Source organism: Cheilinus undulatus, linkage group 18 (assembly GCF_018320785.1).
Source record: "Cheilinus undulatus linkage group 18, ASM1832078v1, whole genome shotgun sequence".
NCBI lineage: Eukaryota > Metazoa > Chordata > Actinopteri > Labriformes > Labridae > Cheilinus > Cheilinus undulatus.
The window spans coordinates 10,028,415-10,051,306 of record NC_054882.1 but is presented as its reverse complement, the minus strand read 5'-3'; the positions used below and the strand labels follow the sequence as shown (position 1 = coordinate 10,051,306).

The following is a 22,892-nucleotide window of genomic DNA, read 5'->3' as shown; positions in this document are numbered from 1 at the left end:
GTGTCTTTGTGCATCTGTGTGTGTGGATGTGTGAGGTGTTACTATGAGCCTGTCTATGCATGGACGTCTATCCATGATGGCAGCAGCATGTTTTATATGTCAAACATGTTTTCTCCGCCCAGCAAAGATATGCAACCTGGAGCACACGTCTGCATGCACGCACTCACAAATACACACAAAAACACAAACAGATGCGTGCAGATGCATCGGCAGCTAAATATAGGACAGGAGTTTCCCCCTTCAGGCTCTTTTAAATGCAGCATCAGCATCTAGGATTGTCTGATGTCTGTCTCATTATGCAAATCATGAAAGAGTCTTGAGCTTGTCTTTTGGCAGGAGAGTAAAGAAAATGCAGCTTCAGTCATGGTGAGAAGGCTGCTTGTTGCTGCTTTGGTGTTGGTGTTGCATGATTCAGCCGTGCAGCGTAAACGAAAACGTCACATCTAAACTAACCTTTAACATTGACGTACAATGCTCAGCTAGTATTTTTAAGAAAGAAATTCCCCCTGTATTTTGAACAAACTATAAGACTTATGCTTCAACAATTTTGATGGCTATCACTGAGCCTTATTATGAACTAGATAAAGGTTTATTTTAAGAGGAGGCCCAGGGATTCCCCTTGAACCTGGTCTGTCATCTTCAAGAACATGCATTTAAATCATCTTTTAATACCTTGGATTCTTAATTTTTGATCTGCTGTTGTTTAGAATTTCATACTCAGCTACTTGGTAAGAAATAAAAGTCTTGCCTATGTTTTCTACTTCCAAAATAAGTCTTGTTTCTTGTTACCTGCCAAAGAGCAACTGGTTACTACCACTTTTATGCCTCTGATTGCTTAAAGTGATGTTTGAAATATGTATGCATTTTCACAGTTTCCTTCAAAGCGGTTCCATGTTCTCAGAGAGGATCAGTAACAAAAAAAGGTGGAGTCCTACTCATGGGCGAATTCAAAATAAGAAACTGGAGCACACAAGTCACTTTCTGCAATTTACTCAGGAGTAGAGGACTGATGTTTTGCTGCCCAGTGCGTCTTCTTTAGAGTCGAAAACCATGAAGATGTAGTGTAAATCAAAACATCACTGAATCGTGATCCAATACTGAGAAAACTGCCCTCTTTCCCTTTGGTGATAAGAAGGACATGCCTTAAGCGTCTGCAGTGTGTCTGTTCCTCTCCTACCTGTTGGCATGGTGGCACGCATGCATGCCAGCGGAAGGTAAACACAGCTGTGACGTTGTGTCGTGCACGTGTCTGGCTAATGGATTAAGCTAGTGAGATAGTGGAAAGGACTGCATTACTATGTGGAAAGAAAAGCCTCTGATATGTGGAACTTTTTCATGAAAGGGATTTGAAGATCACTGTGAAATGTTGGCTCCTGCTGTACTGTTTGTTTCGTCCTTTATCAGGTTATGAGCAAAGTAAAAGAGCTGTATGGTTGTTGTGTCTGTTGTTTTGTTATTAAGTTGTACAGATAGAGATTATGCGCTGTTAATCAGGTTGTAGAACGATGTTAAAGTTGATTCATTCAAAGGCAGACTTTTATTAGGCTACATGCTGTTTTTACAACTGATGTGGAACTAATAGGCCTTGTAAAATGTTTTTTATTTTTGACAGACAAAGTCCTATAACATGTTTCTTTTCTCAGTGGGTAAAGCAATAACACGGGAGTTATCTGAAGATAAAGCTACCCAACATTGATTTGGATAGAGCACCAAGATTTATTTAAAATCTCAAGCTCCTAAGTCATCATAGTGCCCTATATGCTCCAGTTGGTTGACCACTCACTGGTTAAATCATTGGCATATCTGTATTTTTAACACTAGACTTAATCTGTTCCCCTTGTACTGGTGTGATATTATTCATTTGTAAAGCTTCTTTGGCTGTCTGTCCCCAGATGTTTTGAAATGTTTTAAAGGAGTTGCAGGTATGCTGCTCCTGCAGCGTGGAGTCTACTACAGGAGCATTTGTGTCTTGTGGAGATGGTTGCGTTAAATCTTTTTAAAGCAGATTAAAGGTGTTGGAAGATGATGCATTAGGTTGTAGATGCTTTGACTAATGACTTTATGCTCTGTGAGCGGGATGGTGGACCTGCGGTTTATGTCTGTAACCTTGCTAAATGAGCCTGTCTTGGCCAGGGTGCTCTCATAATTGAGATTATACATGTTCAATAGAAAAACAACATTAGTACTGAGATCAAAACCTTTATTCTTGACATTTTTTATGTTTTAACCAGTGGTTTTCAACTGGTCATGCCTTAGGACTGAGGTCTGGGCTTTGGCTCGGCCACTCCAGAACATTCATTATGTTGTCTTTAAACCGTTTCTGTGTAGCTTTGTAGGAAAATAAATCATCCCCAAAGCTGTTTTTTCCTGAAAGATGAAAAAGATTTTCCTCTAGGATTTTCCTATATTTTTGCTGCATTCATTTTACCCTCTGCCTTTACAAGCCTTCAAGGGCTGGCTGCTGAGAAGCATCCCCACAGCATGATACTGGCACCACTATGCTTCACAGTGGGGATGGTGTGTTTGTGGTGATGTGCAGTGTTTGGTGTCTGCCAAACATAGCATCTGGTCTGATGGCCAAAACCTCCCATTTTCAACTTTCTCCCACTTGATCATGGAGTCTCCTACATAACTTTAGGCAAACTCTAGTCCAGATTTGATCAGCTTTCTTTAACACTGGCTTTCTCTTTTTTCACTCTCCAAAAAAGTTTGTTTCCAAAACGTTCACCCACTGTCTCTGCTGCTGTGTTGAATGCTCAACCTCTTGTGCCCCCCGCCACATGAGTATTCTGCGTCTTTTGTCTGTGTTGTTACTTGTTGAGGGCATGCATCGCTAACACATCGAACCAATTTAAGGGATGCATGGTAGCATGATGCATCTGTGCTTTCCTAGTTAGCAGCAAGTACTTCCTGGCCCGTGAGGTGTAAGTTCTAGCTAAACTGCAAACTTTGTAGGCATGCATTGGCAGGTTTTCTATTAAAAATGCAGTTCTCCTGTAGTTGAGATAAAATAGTTTTGAGTTTTATTTTGTACAAAGACAGTACAGCAAGAATCCAGGCTTCAAGAATCAGGTGTTTGGTTATGTTGTAAAAGAGCAAGTTTGTCTTTGCTACCATAAAGCAATGTGTGTTTAAAGAAGAAACAAAACCATCCTGGTGTCACAATCAGAGTGACATAACCTGCAACATATTTGTCTAAGGGCAATGACAGACCTCTGGCTGACAAAGACACTCTGAACTCAGACTCCAGGTACAGACCTCTATACAGAGTGATTCTCAGAGGTGGATTTTAATGACTGCTCAGTCCCCTCTCTGCTTTATGTTGGTGTGTACAGGAGAATGAACTGATGTAGGTCACTGACCTGAGAGCTGGACTGGAATGCGGTCTCTTTCCCAGACTACACCGAGCTCTGTCAGATGTAGGTCATCCTGCAGCCCTGCTATAATAGTGGCTGTTGTGTCAAACGTGAGAATGACAGCAACACTTCTCAGACGCTCTAACAGGCTGCTGCAGCTCTGATCCGTGCTGTAGAGCTGATAACAATGACGGGCTGATGGGTGTGATTCTCACTGTGAATGGCAGCAATCAACATTTGTCCATCCTGTTGTTAAGCCCAATTTGCATCTCTGTGTCTCATTTTTGATGATTCTCATATGAGAGGAGAAACAGGTGTATTTGAACAGTTAAAAGCTGCATAAAGTTTCTTATTTTACATACCAGCCCATACAAACTTCAATCCCAATTCAGCTCATTACAATTGTTCATTATATTGTTCACTGAAATTTCACAAATTCCTATGAAAATAGAAAAAAGAGAAAGAAATTTCCATTAAAACAGTTATTTAGCAGTGAAACAATAATCAGCTGAAAGTCAAATAAAGGTCTAAAATAAATTGTTAGTCTGCACAGTCAGTCCAAAAGTTCACACTGATATCAGCTGATACCCAACACCTTGGTATTAGGAAGGAAAAAGTGGTATCGGAACATGTCCAGCCAAAGTGGATATTCTTCAGCATTAAAAAAAATCATTTCTCAAGGACCAAAACAAGCAAATGTATAAGTATTTCTTTAATAACTTTCTGTATTCATTAATGTCTCCCATAAATCATTAAACAATGGCTCATTTTTAACAGTTTCACTCTTTGAAAAAGGCCTGGTAACTTCTTAAACAGCTGACTACTGTGACCAGCTGCATACAAAAAGAGGGAATTCTGCATTTGCAGGTCTATTTTTAGCAGCAGATTAATCCACATTTGGTTCTCTAGTGAGTATTTCTGGTAGCAGGATTGTGTGTGTAGGATTAAGTTGAACAAATAAAACTACTATGTGTGTGCATTCATGGTATTGAGTCCAACAGTGTGATTCATTGCTTTGTTGTTTTTAAATCAATACAGTGGAGATTACGATAAGAAAACGCTTTTAGAACAATTTACGCTTGGTTTTGTGTTTTGACATTGATACATTTTGTTAAATGGTGTAGACTTCTTCAACATTGTAGGGAAAAACATCCCTGAATTCATGCATAATCCTTCTCTGACAAAAATAAGAGAAATGGCAGTGTCAAACAGGTTAGCACTCTCAGGCTTTAGGGGAAATGACTTTTGTCCACTTAGACTTTAGCAGCAGATTCTCTAACATGACCTTTTTCTCCCTGCAGGGTGAGGAAGCTGAAGGAGACGCTGGTGACGGTGCAGCAGCTCGATAAGAACATGAGCAACCTGCGGACATGGCTGTCTCGTATTGAGGCCGAGCTGGCCAAGCCGGTTGTCTACAATGTGTGCCATAGTGACGAGATCCAGAGGAAACTGGCAGAGCAGCAGGTCAGCAAAGACATCATGATTTTTGTTTGTTTGGATCAATATACATCTTTAGAGAGAGAAAGTAAAATTGTTCATCCTCACAGATCATACAAAGGAATAAAAGGAAGATCTCATTAGCACATATCAATTGTTAGAAATGAAAAACCATGTGACTATGTGGAGGAAAAACAAGATTTATGAGTGAAGGAAAACTTTCACTTGGTGGTTCATGGCCTCAAAAATATTGCACTATTAACTCTTGCACTTTGCACAATTCTACTACTCAGCTTAGAAATCATCTTTGTTAAAAATGGGTCTATAAAGCTTTTTTGTGACAGCACAGAGCAAAGGTTTACAAGCAGTGAAGCCACTTTAAGGTATTTTTAAGGAAAGAAGTATCGTACCCTCAAACAGGTGACGTGTGCCTGCTTTTAAAGCCTTTATATCAGTAGAAGCAGGGGGACTGTGGAATAAAATCACAGCAGGAAGGACAAAGCTGTCACACTGAGTGGAGAGATGTAAATGCATCAAGAGTTGGTCAGACTTCAGTAGATGGACAAAAGACAGGAAATGGACTGCAGTGTGTTGACTGCAGTATGTTGTCGTGCTGTTTTTCTAGAAGAACTTTTTCTGGTGTGGGAGAAAGTGGAGAAAGAAGACAGTTATTACAACAGAAGATGGATGAGGTTTCATCTTTATAGGCCAAATGGCTCTCTGCCCTCCTTGATATCATAACTAGCAGTGTTCAGTACCATTACTTTAACAGGACTAACTTGCCAGCTACAAGATAATTGCTATTAAACATGAATTTATAATGTTACTTGTACATACTAAGCCCATATGGAGAAGTCCATATGGGCTGATTGAATGTACGACACAATAAAAACTTCACATTTATGACTATCTAAAATCTGAAAACAATTTGGACTGCAGCTAACTCTAAACTTGGGAAAAAGTCTGAAAAGAGAGAGGGAGTTGACGGACAGGAAAAGTAGAAAATGAGTAAATTTGTAAAAGTAAGTAAGAAATAAAGCACCATGCTGACTGAATGAGACAGAAAAAGGCTGCAGCTCTCTCCATTAGTGGATGAGGGACGGCTGAAATGACTCCAACGTGGATGGGCTCTTTAAGCTCTCAGCTTGTCACCATGGCAACCCAGAGAGTGGTAACTTTGAACAAACAAGTGCCGACAAAAGTGCTGTCAGGCTTCAGAGGGAGGCACACATACAACGCTGAAAATACACAGGATGTGTGAGGTTTTAGCTCTTAAAGTGTTTTTTGCTCCGAGTTTACAACAAATCAGTGTACTTTAGCAGCTTACAAGTAGGACAAGAGGTAAAAGAGGCACTTGGGAGGTCAGTCAGACAGTCACGATGAGGTTGACTAGAAAATCAACAAAGAAAACCTTAAATAGTGTTTTTTCTTTCAACATTTTCATCACAAACTGCAATTTATTTAACTTTCTGTGACTTATTAGTTCCCCATTTTCTATAAGCATCATTCATTTACATGGAATGAATACAAACATGTTTAAACTTTGACCATGTGAAACTTGATTTGCAAAGGCTAAGAATGACATTCTCCAGCAATTTTGAATCCAAAATCAAATATAAGGGCAATTCACAGGTCATAATAAAATAAAAGGGAAAGGAAATTAAAGCTATCACCTGCCTTTTTGCAAAGATCTCTGCCTCCATATGCTGATAGCTTCCTGGCTCTTTTTTCCAAGAATATTTGGGTACTGATGGGTCCACTTCACTTTCACCTAGAAGCCATAGTTAATTCACCTATCACCAATGTGTTTGTTTTGACCTGCAGGATCTACAGCGGGATATCGAGCAGCACACAGAGAGCGTGGCGTCTGTTCTCACCCTGTGCGACGTCCTGCTGCATGATGCAGATGCATGCGGCAGCGACTCAGAAAATGACTCGATCCAGCAGACCACCAGAAGTCTGGACCGACGCTGGAGGAACATCTGTGCCATGTCCATGGAGAGGAGGATGAGGTGGGTTCCACCAAATAGCCACAGTACATGTATTAATTCTAATTTTCTCCAAAAAGTCGACAAAATCTCATTAAAGCTTTGTTTTGAAAGCCTACAAGAGTGTTCCAGTATTCTAATACATGTTATAACTGTTCATCATAGACTTTCTTGTGCTTGCACGATGAAGTTTGTTACTTTAGCTCTCTAATCATCCATATTGAAACAAAATCCTCTTGCCTGTTATATTCAGGATTGAGGAGACGTGGCGTCTCTGGTGTAAGTTCCTGGATGACTACTCTCGCTTTGAAGATTGGCTGAAGACGGCCGAGCTCACCGCAGCCAGTCCAGACTCTTCTGACGTCCTCTACACCAGCGCCAAAGAGGAGCTCAAGAAGTTTGAGGTCAGGATTAGAATTTTTCTCTCCTCTAGTTTTGGCTTAACGCTGGAAATGAAGGAGCTTGAACCAAAGTGATTACTGGGAAAGACCTGAAGGGAACTGAAAAACCAGTAATATGTACTGTCATAGAGTTTCATACTGTGTTTTTGAAGTCTGCTACCAGGCGAACATAATTAAGCTGGAACTTGCATACACAGAGGCTTCTGGGCAAAAAATAAAGTTCCTCAAAAATTGTTAGCGTACAGTTATGTAAAATGTTTTTTTTGGCCACATTTATCACAGCGTGCTACATTATGCAGAGAAACTATGCCTGTTAGTAGCGCTGTATAGTCTAGCCTCCTAAAGCATGTCATGCTTAAAAGGGGCAACACTCACTAGGATATCTCGAGACCAATGCCTCTACTCTAGCCAAGTACCTTAACTTAAAAACCTGAAATATCCCCTTTAAGCTTGTGTGACCAATGTTGTCGTATATGACAAGAAGAGACATGCACTATTCAAAATGAAATAACTTTTGAACTATAAATCATAGCAACTTACTTGTTTTGTCCTCTGAAAGCCCTGTACTGTTCTAATTACACTATCCACACCTCTGTAGCTCTTACACAAGGTTTTCTAGGGAGTCTGGAACTTGGCTGACTTTCTGGGGTCTATTATGATTAAATCCACACCACTAGCTGCGATATTTAATGTCTTTTTATCCATTTGTAATCCATTTTTCATATGTTCCTCCAGCTAGCAGGTTAGCCCGCTGCCATATTGTCTGTGTGTGTCCCAGAGTGCGTTATTGAGCTGTGACAACCAATGGCAGACTGCTCCGTTGTCAAGTCATACTTATCCAAATAGTGCATGTGCACAGATTTTAAAATTGGAGAAAAGAGCCTGGCTGACTCTTAGTAGGGAAAGAGAGACACACAGAGAGGCTGTGATGTGTCCCTCTCTGTCCCCGCAGACAGGTACTGCTTTAAATAATGACTCAAATTCCCAAAAGCACAAGGACATTTTCTGTAAAAATGTGAATTTTTTGAAGACTTTCTGTCGTAGAATGATTATTTCTTTAATTATTTGGTCCCAAAGAGAGGGGAGAACAAGTTTATGCAAAAAAAAAAAAAATCTTAGTCATTCATGTGTACTGTGTTTAGTACATGAAAATCTCTGCGTTTTTATTTCTGATTAGTTTTTTTGCGTTTGTCTTTGTTGTCCCAAACTTTTTTTTAAATTTAAGTGACATTACTGCAGCACACATATTCTTAAAGCCCATGTTTTACAAGCTTTTTAAGACAAAAAGTCTAGGCTAGACACAATGGTTAAAAAATAGCTTAGGGGTTAAAGAGGTCAGTCACCTTTCTTCTCTATTCTGGTGCCCAGTTTGACTTTGGCATATACTATGTCTACATGCTGAAATGCACTAGTTGCTCCAATGTGATCAGCTGATGAGATATATGCATTAACAAGCTGTTGAACAGCTATACCTAATAAAGTGATCTGCATAAGTACATGTGTACTTGAAAGTGTCTTAATATCTTGGACAATCCCAAAGAGTAACCAAGGCTAGAATTTTGTTTATCAGAAATTTAAATGGCAGTCACCTTATAGTGCTCTATGTTTGGATTATGACTCTGAAGGCTTTTTATAGCGAATTAAACTCTCCTCTCTATTGTTATTCATCACAGTCAGCCCAGCGTCAGGTTCACATGTCCTGCTGTGCACAAACACAAAGGTAACCTTTGATGTGTCAGCCTGGATTAGGAACTCAGATTAGCTTCTGGTAATCTGGACTGTGAGGATGCGCACTCATCTCATCACCACAGCAACAGGGATCCAGTATAGATGCAGATGATTTAAACTCTTTTCATGCTGCTGAGGATCCAGTGACCTAAATACTGGCTGTGAATGATATTGTGATGGAAGCTGTGGGAGCGTATTGGTTTGACCCCACTCACTCAGATGCATAAACTGACTGGAAAAGTTGTTAATCCTCTTGAGCTGATATTTTAGCACTGCTGTGTGCGTAATCAGACTGTATAGACCTTTTGAGATGCTTGGTTTAACATTATCCATGCTAAATTTCTCAGGATTTTATTTTTACTTGTAGAAATTCTACATATCTATTCCACAAGGGCTTGTTTGTGGATAAAATAAACCCTTCCTTGTTTATTGAATTACCCATCCCTCTTAGATATTTTCCAAGGACACTTAAACATTTTCTAGCAGATTATCTTGCTCAGTGTTTCAACTTGTGGCACTAAATGTTTGTAAATATTTCTCAATTTACCATTTCTTTTTAGGCCTTCCAGCGGCAGGTTCATGAGCGTCTGACTCAGCTGGAGCTCGTCAACAAACAGTATCGACGCCTGGCCCGGGAGAACCGAACCGATGCCTCCAGCAAGCTCAAAGTCATGGTCCATGAAGGGAACCAGAGGTGGGACAGCCTGCAGAGGAGGGTGGCTGCTGTTCTCCGCAGACTCAAGGTAAGAATGCGACAGCCTGGAGCTTCCATATGAACATTTTTCAAAATTTCTTTGCAATGGAAGAGCTTGAAAAATCACACCATAAAACAAGAGCAGCAGTAGGAAAATACCCCAAATATCCGCATGAAAGTAGAGATTTTGGCCTGAAACAATGAAAATAAAGAGTTAGGAATCAGAGAGCAAAGCTCAGCCTGTATCAAACCCCTCTGCTGATCTGTGCGGTGTCTCCCGCTCTCAGCTCTAAGCCGGCAGGATTTAGGTCACCTCTCAGACGGTGACGAGGCACGAGGCGTCACGTTGGCAGGAAGCTGTTTTCAACAGGGCATGTGGTGCTGAGCAGATGGAGGATCTTTATGTTGCTTTATAAATACTACATGTATTCAAAGAATGCAGCTGATTGGTGCTTTCTGACCTCTGACATCACAGAAATGATAAAGCAGGCCGGGGTCAAGAGTGCTTAATGAAAGAGTAGAAATAGACAATCACAGTCATAAGCTGGAGGTAAAAAAAAATACAGCTCATGCTGCAGAGATATAATCTCTGAGATGTCACGATATCAAGATTATTGTGGCCAAAAATATTCACAATAATCATATTATCACAATATTTATTACAGAAAACTATGAAAAGTGCTCTCAATCAAATGTATCAACTTGATTGTTCATCTCTTCTATAGCAAAATAAACTCAAGCCACAATTGTGAAAAAATGTGCAAGATAGAACAGTCATAAATAATGAAGACGCAGCTAGATAAACTGATAAGGAAAACATCTACAAGGCCCAACATCTGTGATCAATATGCCAACTAAATCAGTCACTAGCTGCTGCTAATACCAGCTCTAACATGGTGAAATCTGCAGGATCATAGTCAAGTCAGCCTTTATTTATATAGCACATTTAAAGCAACCTCAGCTGACCAAAGTGCTTGTAATACTCTGTTAAAATACTGTTTATAAATGAAATAAGAAATAAAAGAACTATAAATGACTCATTAAAACACAATAAATAAGAGCCTTAAAACATACAGTGCTTAACAAATTTAATAGACCACCTTTCATATTTGTCTCAAAGACCATCCAGCATCATGAAGTGCTTTAATGTGGACTCTTTCATTTTCAGTGAGCTCTCCACGTTTTACTATTTTGAACAGGAATGAGGGATTTCAAACTGAATTCACCCAAATTTGAGCCCGCTCACTGGGCTTCTCTGGGAAGTCAGAAGTTATTCAGGCATAACATTCAACCACTAAAAACTCATTTTTCTCTTCAGGACTGCAAGTAAATAACTATAATTTGACATGTTAATCAAGAAATATTAATGTGCTTTACTATTTTTTCAGTTTTTTTGTAAATCAGCATATTTGAAAATTCATGGATAACAATAATAATTATATTTTAGCATTAAAAATATCATTTGGGTTAAAGAGCTTCTACATATTGGTGTATTAACCATTGCAGAAACAAAAAAAATGATTTTGGTAATTACCAATGCTGTTAATTTAGGGCAGCTGTGGCATAAACTTTACTTTGGTTAGGGTTAGGGTGGTCTAATAAATTTGTTAAGCACTGTATATACATTCATGAATATAGGCATGTAGGGCACTCAACAGATGATGTTCCCAGGCCCCTGGTAACATGCAAAGACATCCAGAGCATGACGAGGGTTGTGTCAATCCTCCTCCCAGCCTGATGGTGCCCTAAGGCTGGCCACACAGTAGAGGATTTTAATCCTAATTTGAGGCAAGATTTGCGTCCCCTGACGATCGTGGGGGGTATCCTCGTCGCAAACGACTTTTTGTCCTAATAATCCTCAAGTGTGTGATGTCAAGATGATTGTTTTATTGCTCCAAATCGTGCGGTGGACTCTTAAACATGTTTGATATTTATGATTCAAGGTCTTAATGCCTCGGATGAACTACCCAAACAACCATTGAGAGAAAGCAGACCAGGTTGCATCACCAGCCGGGTCATGTGTACTTTCACCATTCAGCAACATAAACACAACTGTACCTTAATTCCAACCAGGATTTCATCCTGATTCTTCTCCTTGTTTTATGGTTTTTGCTGCACCTGTAATACATAGCAGGACAGCCTGTGGTGGAGGGACGGCAGGCCGACAGTATTGATGGACATACATGGTTGTTATTCTTCTGAAGTCACATGATCACACAAGGTCGCTGGCAGGTTGGCAGGAGTGTGTTCTGAGCGGACTTGAGCTGAGTCATCTAATGTATGCGCTCAGAGGATTATAGGATGAAAAATCATTTGAATTTGTCCTCATGTCGTTCAAGATTTGAAAGTGTGGACAGCCTAAGTTGGCTTACTCGCCAAATCTCCACCTGACTTCAGCCTCTATTTTTGGCCCAGACATACCTAAAAGCTCTGCAGAGTAATGCATATCAAAGTGTCAAGCTCAGCTTGTATTAAAATCCATAGCAAATAGGTGAGTCTTGACCAAGCATTTGCAGTTTTCTATGGTTTCAGCAGCTTTGATGTGAAGTGGTTTCCCAGTCTTGGAGCAGCCACAGCAAACGCTTGGTCACCTCTGGTTTTCAGACAGCATCTTGGGACATTAAGAGTCATCTTGTGTGACTGGAGCATGTTGATTCAACAACTAAAATTACTTTTACACAATCCCAAAAATTCCCAAAACCAGAGGGGAAACTTTTTTTGGTCCACGTAGAGTTCTCTCCTTCCATCTGTTTTGTTTTATATATAAAACTTGTAAAAATGATTTCAGCTAAATGTTTCACTCCGTTTTTACCTTTTTAATTACATTTTATCAATAGAGTGATAATGCTAGTAGTTCTGCTGACTTTTAGATATGTTTTATTCTAGAATTGACACTTTTGGTTAATCTTTTTAAGTACTATTAAAGAACCCTTGAACCTCATCCTGATAATGCTTCTGCTCCTGTGTTCTCTGCTCCTGCAGCACTTTACCTCTCAGAGAGAAGACTTCGAGGGGACTCGTGAGGGGATCCTGGTCTGGCTGACAGAGATGGACCTGCAGCTCACCAATGTGGAGCATTTCTCAGAGAGTGACATCGAAGACAAGATGAGACAGCTCAATGTAAGTCTGCTTTTGTGGACCGTTCACTCCTCTTTAAATAAAAGGGTCAAATAATTTAACTTGAATGGAATAAAGATGAAGTAATACTGAGAAGTATATTTTGGAGCAAAACAATTGGTGAACTATTAACAGAAATCTCACCAAAACCACTCATAATTTCTGCAGTTTTGCCATTATTTTAAGTGTCTTTTAGATAGCATATTTTAACCCTTTACCTTGTTTCTCTTCCAATGTCCTCAACTTCAGGGTTTCCAGCAGGAAATCACCCTGAACACAAATAAAATCGACGCTCTGATCGTGTTCGGGGAGAACTTGATCCAGAAGAGCGCTCCTCTGGATGCCGTGCTGATCGAGGACGAGCTGGAGGAGCTGCACTCTTACTGTCAGGAGGTGTTTGGACGCGTGTCTCGATTCCACAACCGCCTGGTCAACAGACGCCCTGTTAGTACGGCCATTGAGGCAGACCCTGTCTCATGTTTTTTTTTTACATTACAACTTAGATGTTTCTAAATGAAATGCTTCTTCTTGAATGATTTTAAGGTTCTGGAGGAGGAGAGGGAGCTGTCAGACCGTGACACAGACCATGATGACTCATCTGAGCTTCCTAATGGGACCTCCTGGAGCGAGACGAGGAGGAAAAAGGAGGAAGAGGAAGTTCCAGCAGTAGGTGTAGTCTCAGCTGGGCGACAGGTGATGTGCCACCTCTTAGCGCCCCCTTTGGAGCGGTCAGGAAGAGAGACCCCCGTCAGCGTCGACTCCATCCCCCTGGAGTGGGATCACACGGTTGATGTGGGAGGATCATCGTCGCATGAAGATGATGAGGACGCCACCTTCTTCAGTGCTTTGTCAGGTAAAAATGACATTTATGTTGTCACTACTCTTGTAGAAGAGTTAAATGCTATTAGAAATTAAGACATCAGCAACAAACTGGCTCTTACACAATGGGATTTTTTAAAGGTTATTTCTGTGGTTGTTTGTGATAAATAATGTTACTCTAGTCTGTTGTAATAAGTTAGAAGCTTCATTCTTCTACACAGCTAGCTCCTCTTAATACTTTTGTTTAACATTTAAATGTTTTAAAGTTATTTTTTAAGACTTTTCCAATGTTTTTTTTTAATTATTTCTTGAAAAAACATCACCTTCAGGCTTAAAGCCAGAAAATGATTGATTAGAATTAATAAGAGGTTTAGATGGGAGAACTTATGGTGGGTTTTAGTCAGCATGGCTCACCGTGAGGTTTGTTGACAGCCAAGCATGTGTCCCTTTGTCTGATTGGACTTAAAGCTTTTTTGGCACTTAACCAACACCGTTTTCTTCTTTCTAGGTCCTGTCATGTGTTTCTTTTACACACAAATGCATGTCACTTAAGACTAAAGTTTCTGCTTAATGAAAACTGTAAAACTCTCACATATTGACATCCCTTCTGTCTGTGTGTTTAATTAACACATTAGTCTTCAGTAAACCCTCACTGCTCTCTCTCCTGGTGCATCCTCTTTGTTTTAATCAGACCAATCCTTTAATTTCACTAAAACAGCATCCTAACTTGTGCAGAGCTGCATTCGTTCCAGAGCAGCTGTTGGACGTTGTTGACCCTCCCTCTCTCTTCCAGATGTGAAGGTCACAGAGAGCTCAGAGTCGTTTGTCAAAGCGACGGTCAGAGCAGTGAGAGCAGCTTCGGGTAGGCACTCTGCCTCCTGCATGTGCCTGCCTCACTGTGTGTTTATGGACCCTCATTTTCCTCCCCTAGCAACCAAAACCTCATCCAGCTGTACCCCGCATCCCCGCATCCCCGTCCCTCGTATCCATCATATTTTTCTCCATTTCCGTCATGAGTACACATGTGGCTGAGCAGCAGTGCAATTAATGATTCACTTTAAAAATGACCTGCAGAGATGGAGACCTGCATGATTTGGCAATAGAGTTTTCATTATTCATCCACTTGAGTTTTTTCTCATGTTTCTTTTTATACTTTTATTTTGGTAGCCCATATTTTCTATTTTGAAAAATTGAACTGTGGACCCATTTTTTAAAGTCTGATCCAAATCTTTCTCTTGAGTGTGTAACAGAGGGAATGGAAGTAAGGATAAAAAAAAGAAAAAACAAAATCCAAAATTCCCTTATTTCACCAGTAAAACCAAGAGCAACCCAGTGGCTTATTTTCATAAAATGTCCTTGATTTATTTTTTGTAAAAAAAAGACTAATTTTAAAGTTGCGGGTTTTTAAATATTTGACACTCTAAGACGTGTTTTTTAACATTTTGTTAGAATAGTTTCTTAAATACGTGTTGAAGTAAAACCTTTTTTTGTCAAAAAAATTCAGCCACATGTTAAAAATCATCTCCAAATTTGTTTGGTTTTTTTTTGTTTGTTTTTTTGTTAGAAAAAACAATTTGAAAATAAAAAAATGTAAAACAAAGTTGTTCAAGGACCTTTTTCAGTCCTTGAAGCAGGAAAGGAAAATGTATTAAACTAATCATATGTACTGCTAAGACAGTAATATGATTAAACTTTTGAAATACACACAACAACAGATTTTTCTCTAAGGCATTTCTGGGCTACTGTAGTTTTTGCATGTTCCCTTAAACATGTTGCAGAAACTCATTTTGATGACATTTAAGCCGGAAGTTTAAAAAAAAGGCTAAATTATCTGTTTTAGTAAAAATAAAAAAAAGTGGAAAAGAAATATATGAAAAAGTTGAGTTTCTTCATCCTTGAAATAGGCAAGGAAATAATGCATTGAACTAAGCAAGATTTTCTCTGCAATTTTTTTGCATCATATGCGCTGCTAAGAAAGTAATACAATTAGACTCGTGGAACAACAAAACACATTTTTTACCACTCATTTTGGTTACATAAGCCACAAGTTGACCAAAAGAATCTTTTTCTTTTTTTGTGCAAAATTAAAAGCAAGTGAGAGAGAAATATATGAAAAAAAACTTGTAATGACTTTTTAAAATCCTTGAAACAGGCAAAGAAAGAAAATATTTAATTAAGGAAGATTTTCTTTGCAAATGTATTTTCTTGCATCATATGTACTGCTGAGAAAGTAATATAATAAGAGTTCTAAGACACTACGATTGATTTTTCTTTTTGGCATTTCAGGGCCACTGTAATTTTTGCATGGTCCCTTAAGAACATGGTGGACTAGCACTCATCTTGACAACATTTAAGCAACAAGTTGATGAAAAAGAATCAGTTTCTTTAAAATAAATATTCAAACAAGTGGAAAGAAATTGTAAGGCCAAAGAAGTTGTTTAAGGATTTCTTTTAAATCCTTGAAACAGGCAAGGAAAAAAATATTGAATTAAGGAAGTTTTTCTTTGCAAATGTTTCTTGTATCACTGCACTGCTAAGAAAGGAATATGATTAGTATTGTGAAACAGACTCTACAATTGATTTTTGTCTTTGGCAATTCAGGGCTACCACAGTTGTGCATGTTCCATTCAGTATGTGCTGTGATATTACTCTTCTTGACGACATTTAAGCCACAATTTTGGGGAGACAGCTCCCCTTTTTTTGCTATATGAAAAATAAGTGGGAAATAAATATTCAAACAGTTGTTTAAGGAAATTTTTTTGAAAGTCTTGAAGAGGTCAAGGAAAAATAATTGAAGCAAGGAAGATTTTCCTTGCTAAAATTTTCCTTTTTCTTTTGTTTTTTGCATCATATGCTCTACTGAGAAAGTAATATGACTAGACTTGTTAAACAGACACTACAGTTGATTTTTCTCTTTGGCATTTCAGGGCTACCATAGTTTTTTGCATGTTTGTGACAGATTCTAATATTGGCACGAGAAAAACTGTTTGTGATGATTGTTGTGTGATGAATCTTGTGATTTTTCTGCCCTGTTATTTTTGTTTTCTGTAATCTGCCTCTGTGTTTGATTTTTTTTACCCTTTTTGTTTTCAGGTTTTTACCCTTTTCCATATCCTCTTTGGCATTAGTTTCATTCAAATTTTTCCTCGTTCTCTCTTCAGTGAAATCAGTGACTGACCCACCCAGCTGGCACCAGCCCGGCTCTCCAGAGAGGAAACGAGCTCTTCTGCGAGGTCTGAGCTCATCTCCGACACACAGCACCAGCGCTCCTTTCCACCAGCAGGGCTACGTAAGGATGCATTCAACAAAACAATAAAATTATTACACATTTCCATGCCTAAAAAACTGCAATGCCGCATGACAGAAGAGGTTTTTTTAGGTTAATGTTGAACGTAATGTGTTTGTTCAGGTTAAACTCATGTCGGAGTGCAGTGGCAGCATCAACACAGTAAAGAGAGTGAAGCTGATCCTGAATGATGAAGAGGAGCTGGATGATCCCGGTCTGACCAGCAGTACAGCTGACAAGCAGACCAGCACAGGTACACGATACAAGAAGAGGTCTCTCTCCACCACTCATATCCTCAGAGGAATATTTCAAGGATATTTCAGGCATAACTAAAAAAAAAAAGTGAAATTATGAAAACCGTTCTAAAGTCCTCCACAGTAACTTTGGTTTGTCTGCAGGTGTGATCGAGCGCTGGGAGCTTCTACAAGTACAGAAGTTCAACAAGGAGACGGACATCAAACAGGACCTGGAGCAGTGGCAGAAGCTGAACTCTGACCTCTCTGAAGTCACTTCCTGGTTGGGCAGGGTGCTGCCAGAGCTTGAGAGGCTACAACGAATCGCACCGTCCACAAGCATAAGAGACATCGAAGTCAACATCAGGAAGCTAAAGGTGATGCACGACCACAACTTGACGTTTAGACCATTAAACCTTTAAAGACCATTAAACGTCACCAACACAAATCTCTCTCCTCGTCTTTCCAGGAGATGCAGAAAACCTTCAACAGCTACAAGTGTCTGATGATCTCCGTTAACCTGAGCAGTCGTCACTTCCTGCGAGGCGACAGCGCCGAGCTGCGAGAGCTGCAGGAAGCTCTGAGCTCAGCCAATCAGAGCTGGACGCAGGCCTGCAGCGGCCTGGAGAGATGGGAAAGGAGGCTGCACTCTGCTCTCATGCAGTGTCAGGTTAGAGATAGAGACATTGAGACACTAATGCATGTAATGTGACCGAAACAGCAGTGGTAGAGTCATTAAGCTTGATTCACTAATATTTTCAAAGACAAACCTACAGTATGTTGGATTCATGACATGTTTTTAAAGTGCTGGATAGAGTTTATTGGATGATATTTCTGGTTCAGACCATGCTTTCATCAGAAAATACATGAATCATGCTGCTATAATAAAAGGAGGCATTGACTCTGTCATTATTTTTCCTTGGCTAATGAGGGGAATTTGCATTTACTTACATAATAAGGCATTTATTTTCTATATAGGTTACTTTGGGACATTTAGGAGGTTAATTCAGGGAGGTTAGAGTGATGTAAAAAGAAAAGTGGTCTGTTAAAATGTACCAATACTACAAATTTGTTGTATGGCAAAGATATTAGAGCGTGAATCATATTTTAGGTACAATTCAATCAGAAAACAACAATCTTTATGCACACAGGCGTGCTCAGACACCATACCTTCATCCTAAGAGAACAACAGGTTTAACACCTCTCAGACACAGTTTTTATTTCATGAGTTTTGGGACACTGAAGCACTGCAGCATTTGTAAGCCTGGTAGAAAAGACAGAATGTACCATTTAATACTGAGCTGTTAAAGTAACATGCGGCTTTGCCATTGCTTGTAATGAAAAATGTACTGGGAAACCTGCAGCAGCTTCTCTGGTGTCTTTTAAACCCTCGAGGGTTTGAACTCTGAGAGGATGACACTTAAAGTATAATCACGTATCATCATCCGGTCTTTCTTCTGCTTTGTCTCCTTCTGCAGGAGTTTCATGAGACGCTGCACTCTCTGCTCCTGTGGCTTTCTCAGGCTGAGAACAAACTCAGTGCTGTGAACGTCAACGACCCGTCAATATCAAACCTTATTCTGCTGGTGCACCAGAAATCACTGATGGTGAGCAGACAACTGATCATTGCATCCATAACAACATCTCATACTTTCAGTTTGGTTTTGACAGAAACCAGGAACACTGCCCCAAATGTTCAGGTTTTAGTTATATTGAAGAACTGGACGAAAATGATTAATTTTACTATTTCTAGCAGCAAATTATCCAGTTTACGGTAATGCTGTCTTCATTTTACAACAAATAGTCACACTTTAGTTAAAAAAATTTACTGTTAGTGTAAACACCCTTTAAAAATATTGCGAATCAGCTGAGTAAAGTGTTGATGTCTCTACGGGAAACAAACATGGATCTGGTTTGTTAACATTGTCCTGACTTGGCTGAAAACAGTTCTACCAGGATTGTCCCTCTTTCTAAAAAAAAAAAAAAAAAACCAAACAAAACTTTTTTCCTCAGTTACAACCCCTATATGTTTTCTAAAAAGTTTTGTATGTCTCATTAGTTTTAGTCTTAAATACAAGTCACACAAGGCAACAAATAAACATGACAATAAAATATGTAATTTTGTGAAAGAGGGCCTAATTATGCATCAATTTCTAAGTATTTACAGAAACAACTGCATGCATAATTTTATGACAGACCCCAGGTTTGAAGATTTTGTTCTGGAAGAGCAAAAGTATAAATGTGCACATGTCCACTTTGTGTTATTGAAGATCATTGATTTGTAAAACTTTCCAGTGATCTATTCAGCCCTTAAAAAGAGGAGTTTATAGTTTCACTGACCTCTTGTTGTCTGCTGTAATGACTCCCATGCTCTCTGTCGCCCCCTGCTGCCAGACTCTGCAAGAGGAGCTGCGTGGCCGACAGCGGCAGGTCTCCTCCCTGCAGGAGATCTCCTCTCAGCTCCTCCTTGAGGCCACAGAGGAGGACAGCATCGAGGCCAAAGAGAAGGTCCATGTCATCTGCAACAAGCTGTGTCTGCTGCTGCGGCAGGTGGCTGCTGACCTGCACGTGCTGCAGAGAAGACTGGTATGTCCGGTTTATCTTTTACCTACTGAGGGCTCTGCAGTGGCATGGTTACACAAAGTCAATGAGTGACATATTTACAAAAAAAAAGGGATTGAATTAGTGAGTTAACCATTTCAAGGGCAGAAAACTTGCATACCTCTTTGCATAAGGCCAATTTGATGATTGATTTTCAATATAACCCAAACGTCTATTTCTATAAATCTCCTTTGGCAGAATTTTTTCCCCATAAATCTACTAATTTAAGCCCTTTTTAACGAGAAACATTTCCAAAATCTACTCTTATTATGTTTAGAGACTCATCTAATTAAATACATAACTAAATAAACAAATTAGCATAATGCCACAATCTAATTTTTTAATTTTGTAACAAACGTCCCTACAGCCAGACTCATCCAAGGAAGGATGTTATCAGGTGCCTTATGGAGGAAAAGTAAGGCATCATCTACCAGACTGGTGACAAGAAAAAAACATGTAATTTTGAAAAAAATGAAAATTGAATTTTACATCACTCTTTCCTAGAAGTCATGCAGAAATAGTTAGCTGTTAAAAGAGAGCCCTACAGAGACAATTTAGGGCTTTTAGGCTAAATTTTCAACTTCACCTTTACATCAGGCAAAGTCTGAAAAAATTAGAAAAGCAGAGCTTTATTCCTTCAGAGCTCATGTCCTTTGAATCGGTGCCATTTTTAAAAACATTTTTCTTTATTTTGAACCATTCAAAATCATCCAGTTAACTAAAATTGTAATGAATATTGGTTCATAAAGCTTTTCGTAAGTCACCAAGTCAAACTTTGATTTAAGCCTTAATAGGTCTGACCAGTGTCACTGCTGTGTGTAAATATGATGGTTATCTCATCATCACCCTCTGACTGCTCTGTTTAAATATCTCCCAGCCTGCAGAAGGAAATGCAAAATAATGATTGAATCAAAAGTCTAGTGTTTAAGATTGTTCATAAATAAAACAGAGAGCATGAATGAGATTTCATCAGAGGTGCATTGAGGTAACTGTCTGTGCTCCAGTGTAAAGCCTGTTGACTCTGATCCTGTCTGATGAGTCTTATCTGACACTCTGTTTACCGTCTGTGTCTCAGGAAACCGGATCGACCAGCCCTGAGGTGGACAGCATCGGTCTGGGAACTGTCAGCTCTCCTCTGCAGCTGCATAAGGTACACCTGAACATTTACCTTTACCCAGACTTACTGATTCTGTTTTGTTTGCCTTATGGGAGGTGATTTTTAATGCTGATCAAACTATTGCCACTACTACTAGGGGTAAACAATGTTAGGAACTTGATATTCGTATTGGCAGATATGAACTATTCTGCTAACATTTTCAACCAATATTAACTATAAATATTTGCCAACAAATAAGTCAGTGGAGTTTTCGACTGGAACAACAGACCTACGTCACCTTAAGTTGTTTTCTTTATTCCTCATCATTCCTTACACTTTAAAGTGTGTTTGAAGGAATGAAATTTGTTCATTTGTTTATCCTCAAACTTTGAAATTTTTGGTGGGGACTGAAGTTTTAGGTCTAAAATAAAGCTCAGCATTAGTTCATGTGGGGCACAGTAGCCATACACCATGATCAGCTGACAGCCAGCTCATCCCAATTATTGACTCCCAGAGTCAATCACAGCTCTTTCTCTCAAAACATGGGTTTATTTAAATATGACGTACTTCTTACTGATTCCTGTTTGCATTAATGCTGATGCATCAGGCTGCTGCTGCTGGCAAAGTTTAACCTCCTCCACCCCAGCCTCCTCCTTTAAAGCATAAAGCTTGTATTGAGATACACATGACTATGGATTAATTGCATTTGAACTAATTTTATTGTATTCAGTACGGATTATAAGTAATTTATCCATGCATACAGGGGTTTCTAGCCATACGCTCCCTGGAAAGTCAAAGCATGCTGCTTGACTAACCGAGGGAGCATCTTTAGAGCAGAGCCTTCTCCACCAAGTAAAACTGTGTATGCATTTTGCAAAAAAACGGTAAAATGTATGACGAGAGTGTTCCTGGCTTAACACCATTTATATATCGGTATTGATACTGGCATCAGCTAAACTTTGGTTAGAATACTGCTGATGATATTTACAAAAGTAACTGTACTTTTGAGTACAATGGTTTGGTCCTTTTTCACCTCTGCCTGGTTAAAATATTTAGCCTTTCTGTGCCATCAGGTCATTAGCAGCATCATTTTGGCATCTTAATGATGTTAACTTGCTTCCAATAGGCATGATAGCATTAACACATGCTTTTTGCCTGCACTTTAAACTTTATTGATTTAGCTGTTTTGTTAAAGATAATAGGCTATAATTTAAAGGTGAGTTCATTTTCTTGTTTGTTGCAGGAGGAGGTTGCTTCACAGGCTGCTACTGCTGGACTTCCAGCAACAAGAAGGTAAACTTTCACCACCTGGAACTTAACTTTATAAACTGTTTTTTGTTTGTTTATCATTAGTTAACAAAGAGCAGATCTATAAGGTTATAAAGTTGTTATTTTGCAAAACAACCACATAACTATTGGCACATAAATTGTCTCCCTGCAGGGAGGAGAGGAGGGATTCTTCCCCCCACCGACCTCTCTTCTACCGCGTTCTTCGAGCTGCCTTCCCTCTCCACCTGCTCTTCTTCATGCTGCTGGTTCTGGCCTGCCTGATACCTCTGTCTGAGGAGGACTACAGCTGTACTTTGTCCAACAACTTTGCCCGCTCTTTCTACCCCATGCTGCGCTACACCAATGGCCCCCCACCCACATGAAAACCACCAGAGTGGAAGGACTGAAAACCTTTAAACAAGGTTAAAATCCAACATGGGTCCCCTCACAGTTAAGGGTGGAATTTTAAAAACCCTTTCTACTGTTTAGAGGAAAAAGATGCACTGCCTTCCACGTCTGAAGGCCTCATCTTCTGTTTTCTGACTTAACTTATCCATGTTTTGAATATCTATTTATTGTTTGTGGAATTCCAAAAGTCTAAAATAAGAAGCCATATCACTGGTTTGTTTTAAAGTTTTTCTATGTAGATTTGCCATCCTAGGACCCCATCTTCAACACGAGGCACAAAAAGACTCCAGATTTATTTTAATATTCACAAATTATTTAATTTTGTACTTTCACTTTAGTCTGTGGTATCCAGTTTGAAGGATAAAGGACAGGTACAACCAAAGCACCAGTAATAAAAACTACACTCGCCATTTTTTAACCACTGCAGCAACTTCTGATCAAGGCAGCCACTTGTTGATA

At 39.4% G+C, this 22,892-nt stretch overlaps 1 protein-coding gene across 2 annotated transcripts in view; it reads left to right on the top strand.

Annotated features, from left to right (window-relative positions):
- Nucleotides 1-22,408, top strand: part of LOC121525904 (nesprin-2-like) — an 81,189-nt gene extending 58,781 nt beyond the window's left edge. Inside the window, exons 35-51 of one of the 2 annotated variants that reach the window (XM_041812111.1) lie at nucleotides 4,658-4,820; nucleotides 6,618-6,805; nucleotides 7,035-7,185; nucleotides 9,471-9,653; nucleotides 12,587-12,724; nucleotides 12,971-13,165; nucleotides 13,265-13,574; nucleotides 14,334-14,402; nucleotides 16,702-16,829; nucleotides 16,950-17,079; nucleotides 17,225-17,436; nucleotides 17,529-17,729; nucleotides 18,538-18,666; nucleotides 19,454-19,645; nucleotides 20,736-20,810; nucleotides 22,000-22,049; nucleotides 22,198-22,408. In XM_041812111.1, the coding sequence (XP_041668045.1) occupies nucleotides 4,658-4,820; nucleotides 6,618-6,805; nucleotides 7,035-7,185; nucleotides 9,471-9,653; nucleotides 12,587-12,724; nucleotides 12,971-13,165; nucleotides 13,265-13,574; nucleotides 14,334-14,402; nucleotides 16,702-16,829; nucleotides 16,950-17,079; nucleotides 17,225-17,436; nucleotides 17,529-17,729; nucleotides 18,538-18,666; nucleotides 19,454-19,645; nucleotides 20,736-20,810; nucleotides 22,000-22,049; nucleotides 22,198-22,408 (2,725 nt within the window). The remainder of the gene's footprint in view (nucleotides 1-4,657; nucleotides 4,821-6,617; nucleotides 6,806-7,034; nucleotides 7,186-9,470; nucleotides 9,654-12,586; nucleotides 12,725-12,970; nucleotides 13,166-13,264; nucleotides 13,575-14,333; nucleotides 14,403-16,701; nucleotides 16,830-16,949; nucleotides 17,080-17,224; nucleotides 17,437-17,528; nucleotides 17,730-18,537; nucleotides 18,667-19,453; nucleotides 19,646-20,735; nucleotides 20,811-21,999; nucleotides 22,050-22,197) is intronic. The other variant, XM_041812112.1, reaches the window with a different exon arrangement.
- Nucleotides 22,409-22,892: the final 484 nt, after the last annotated feature.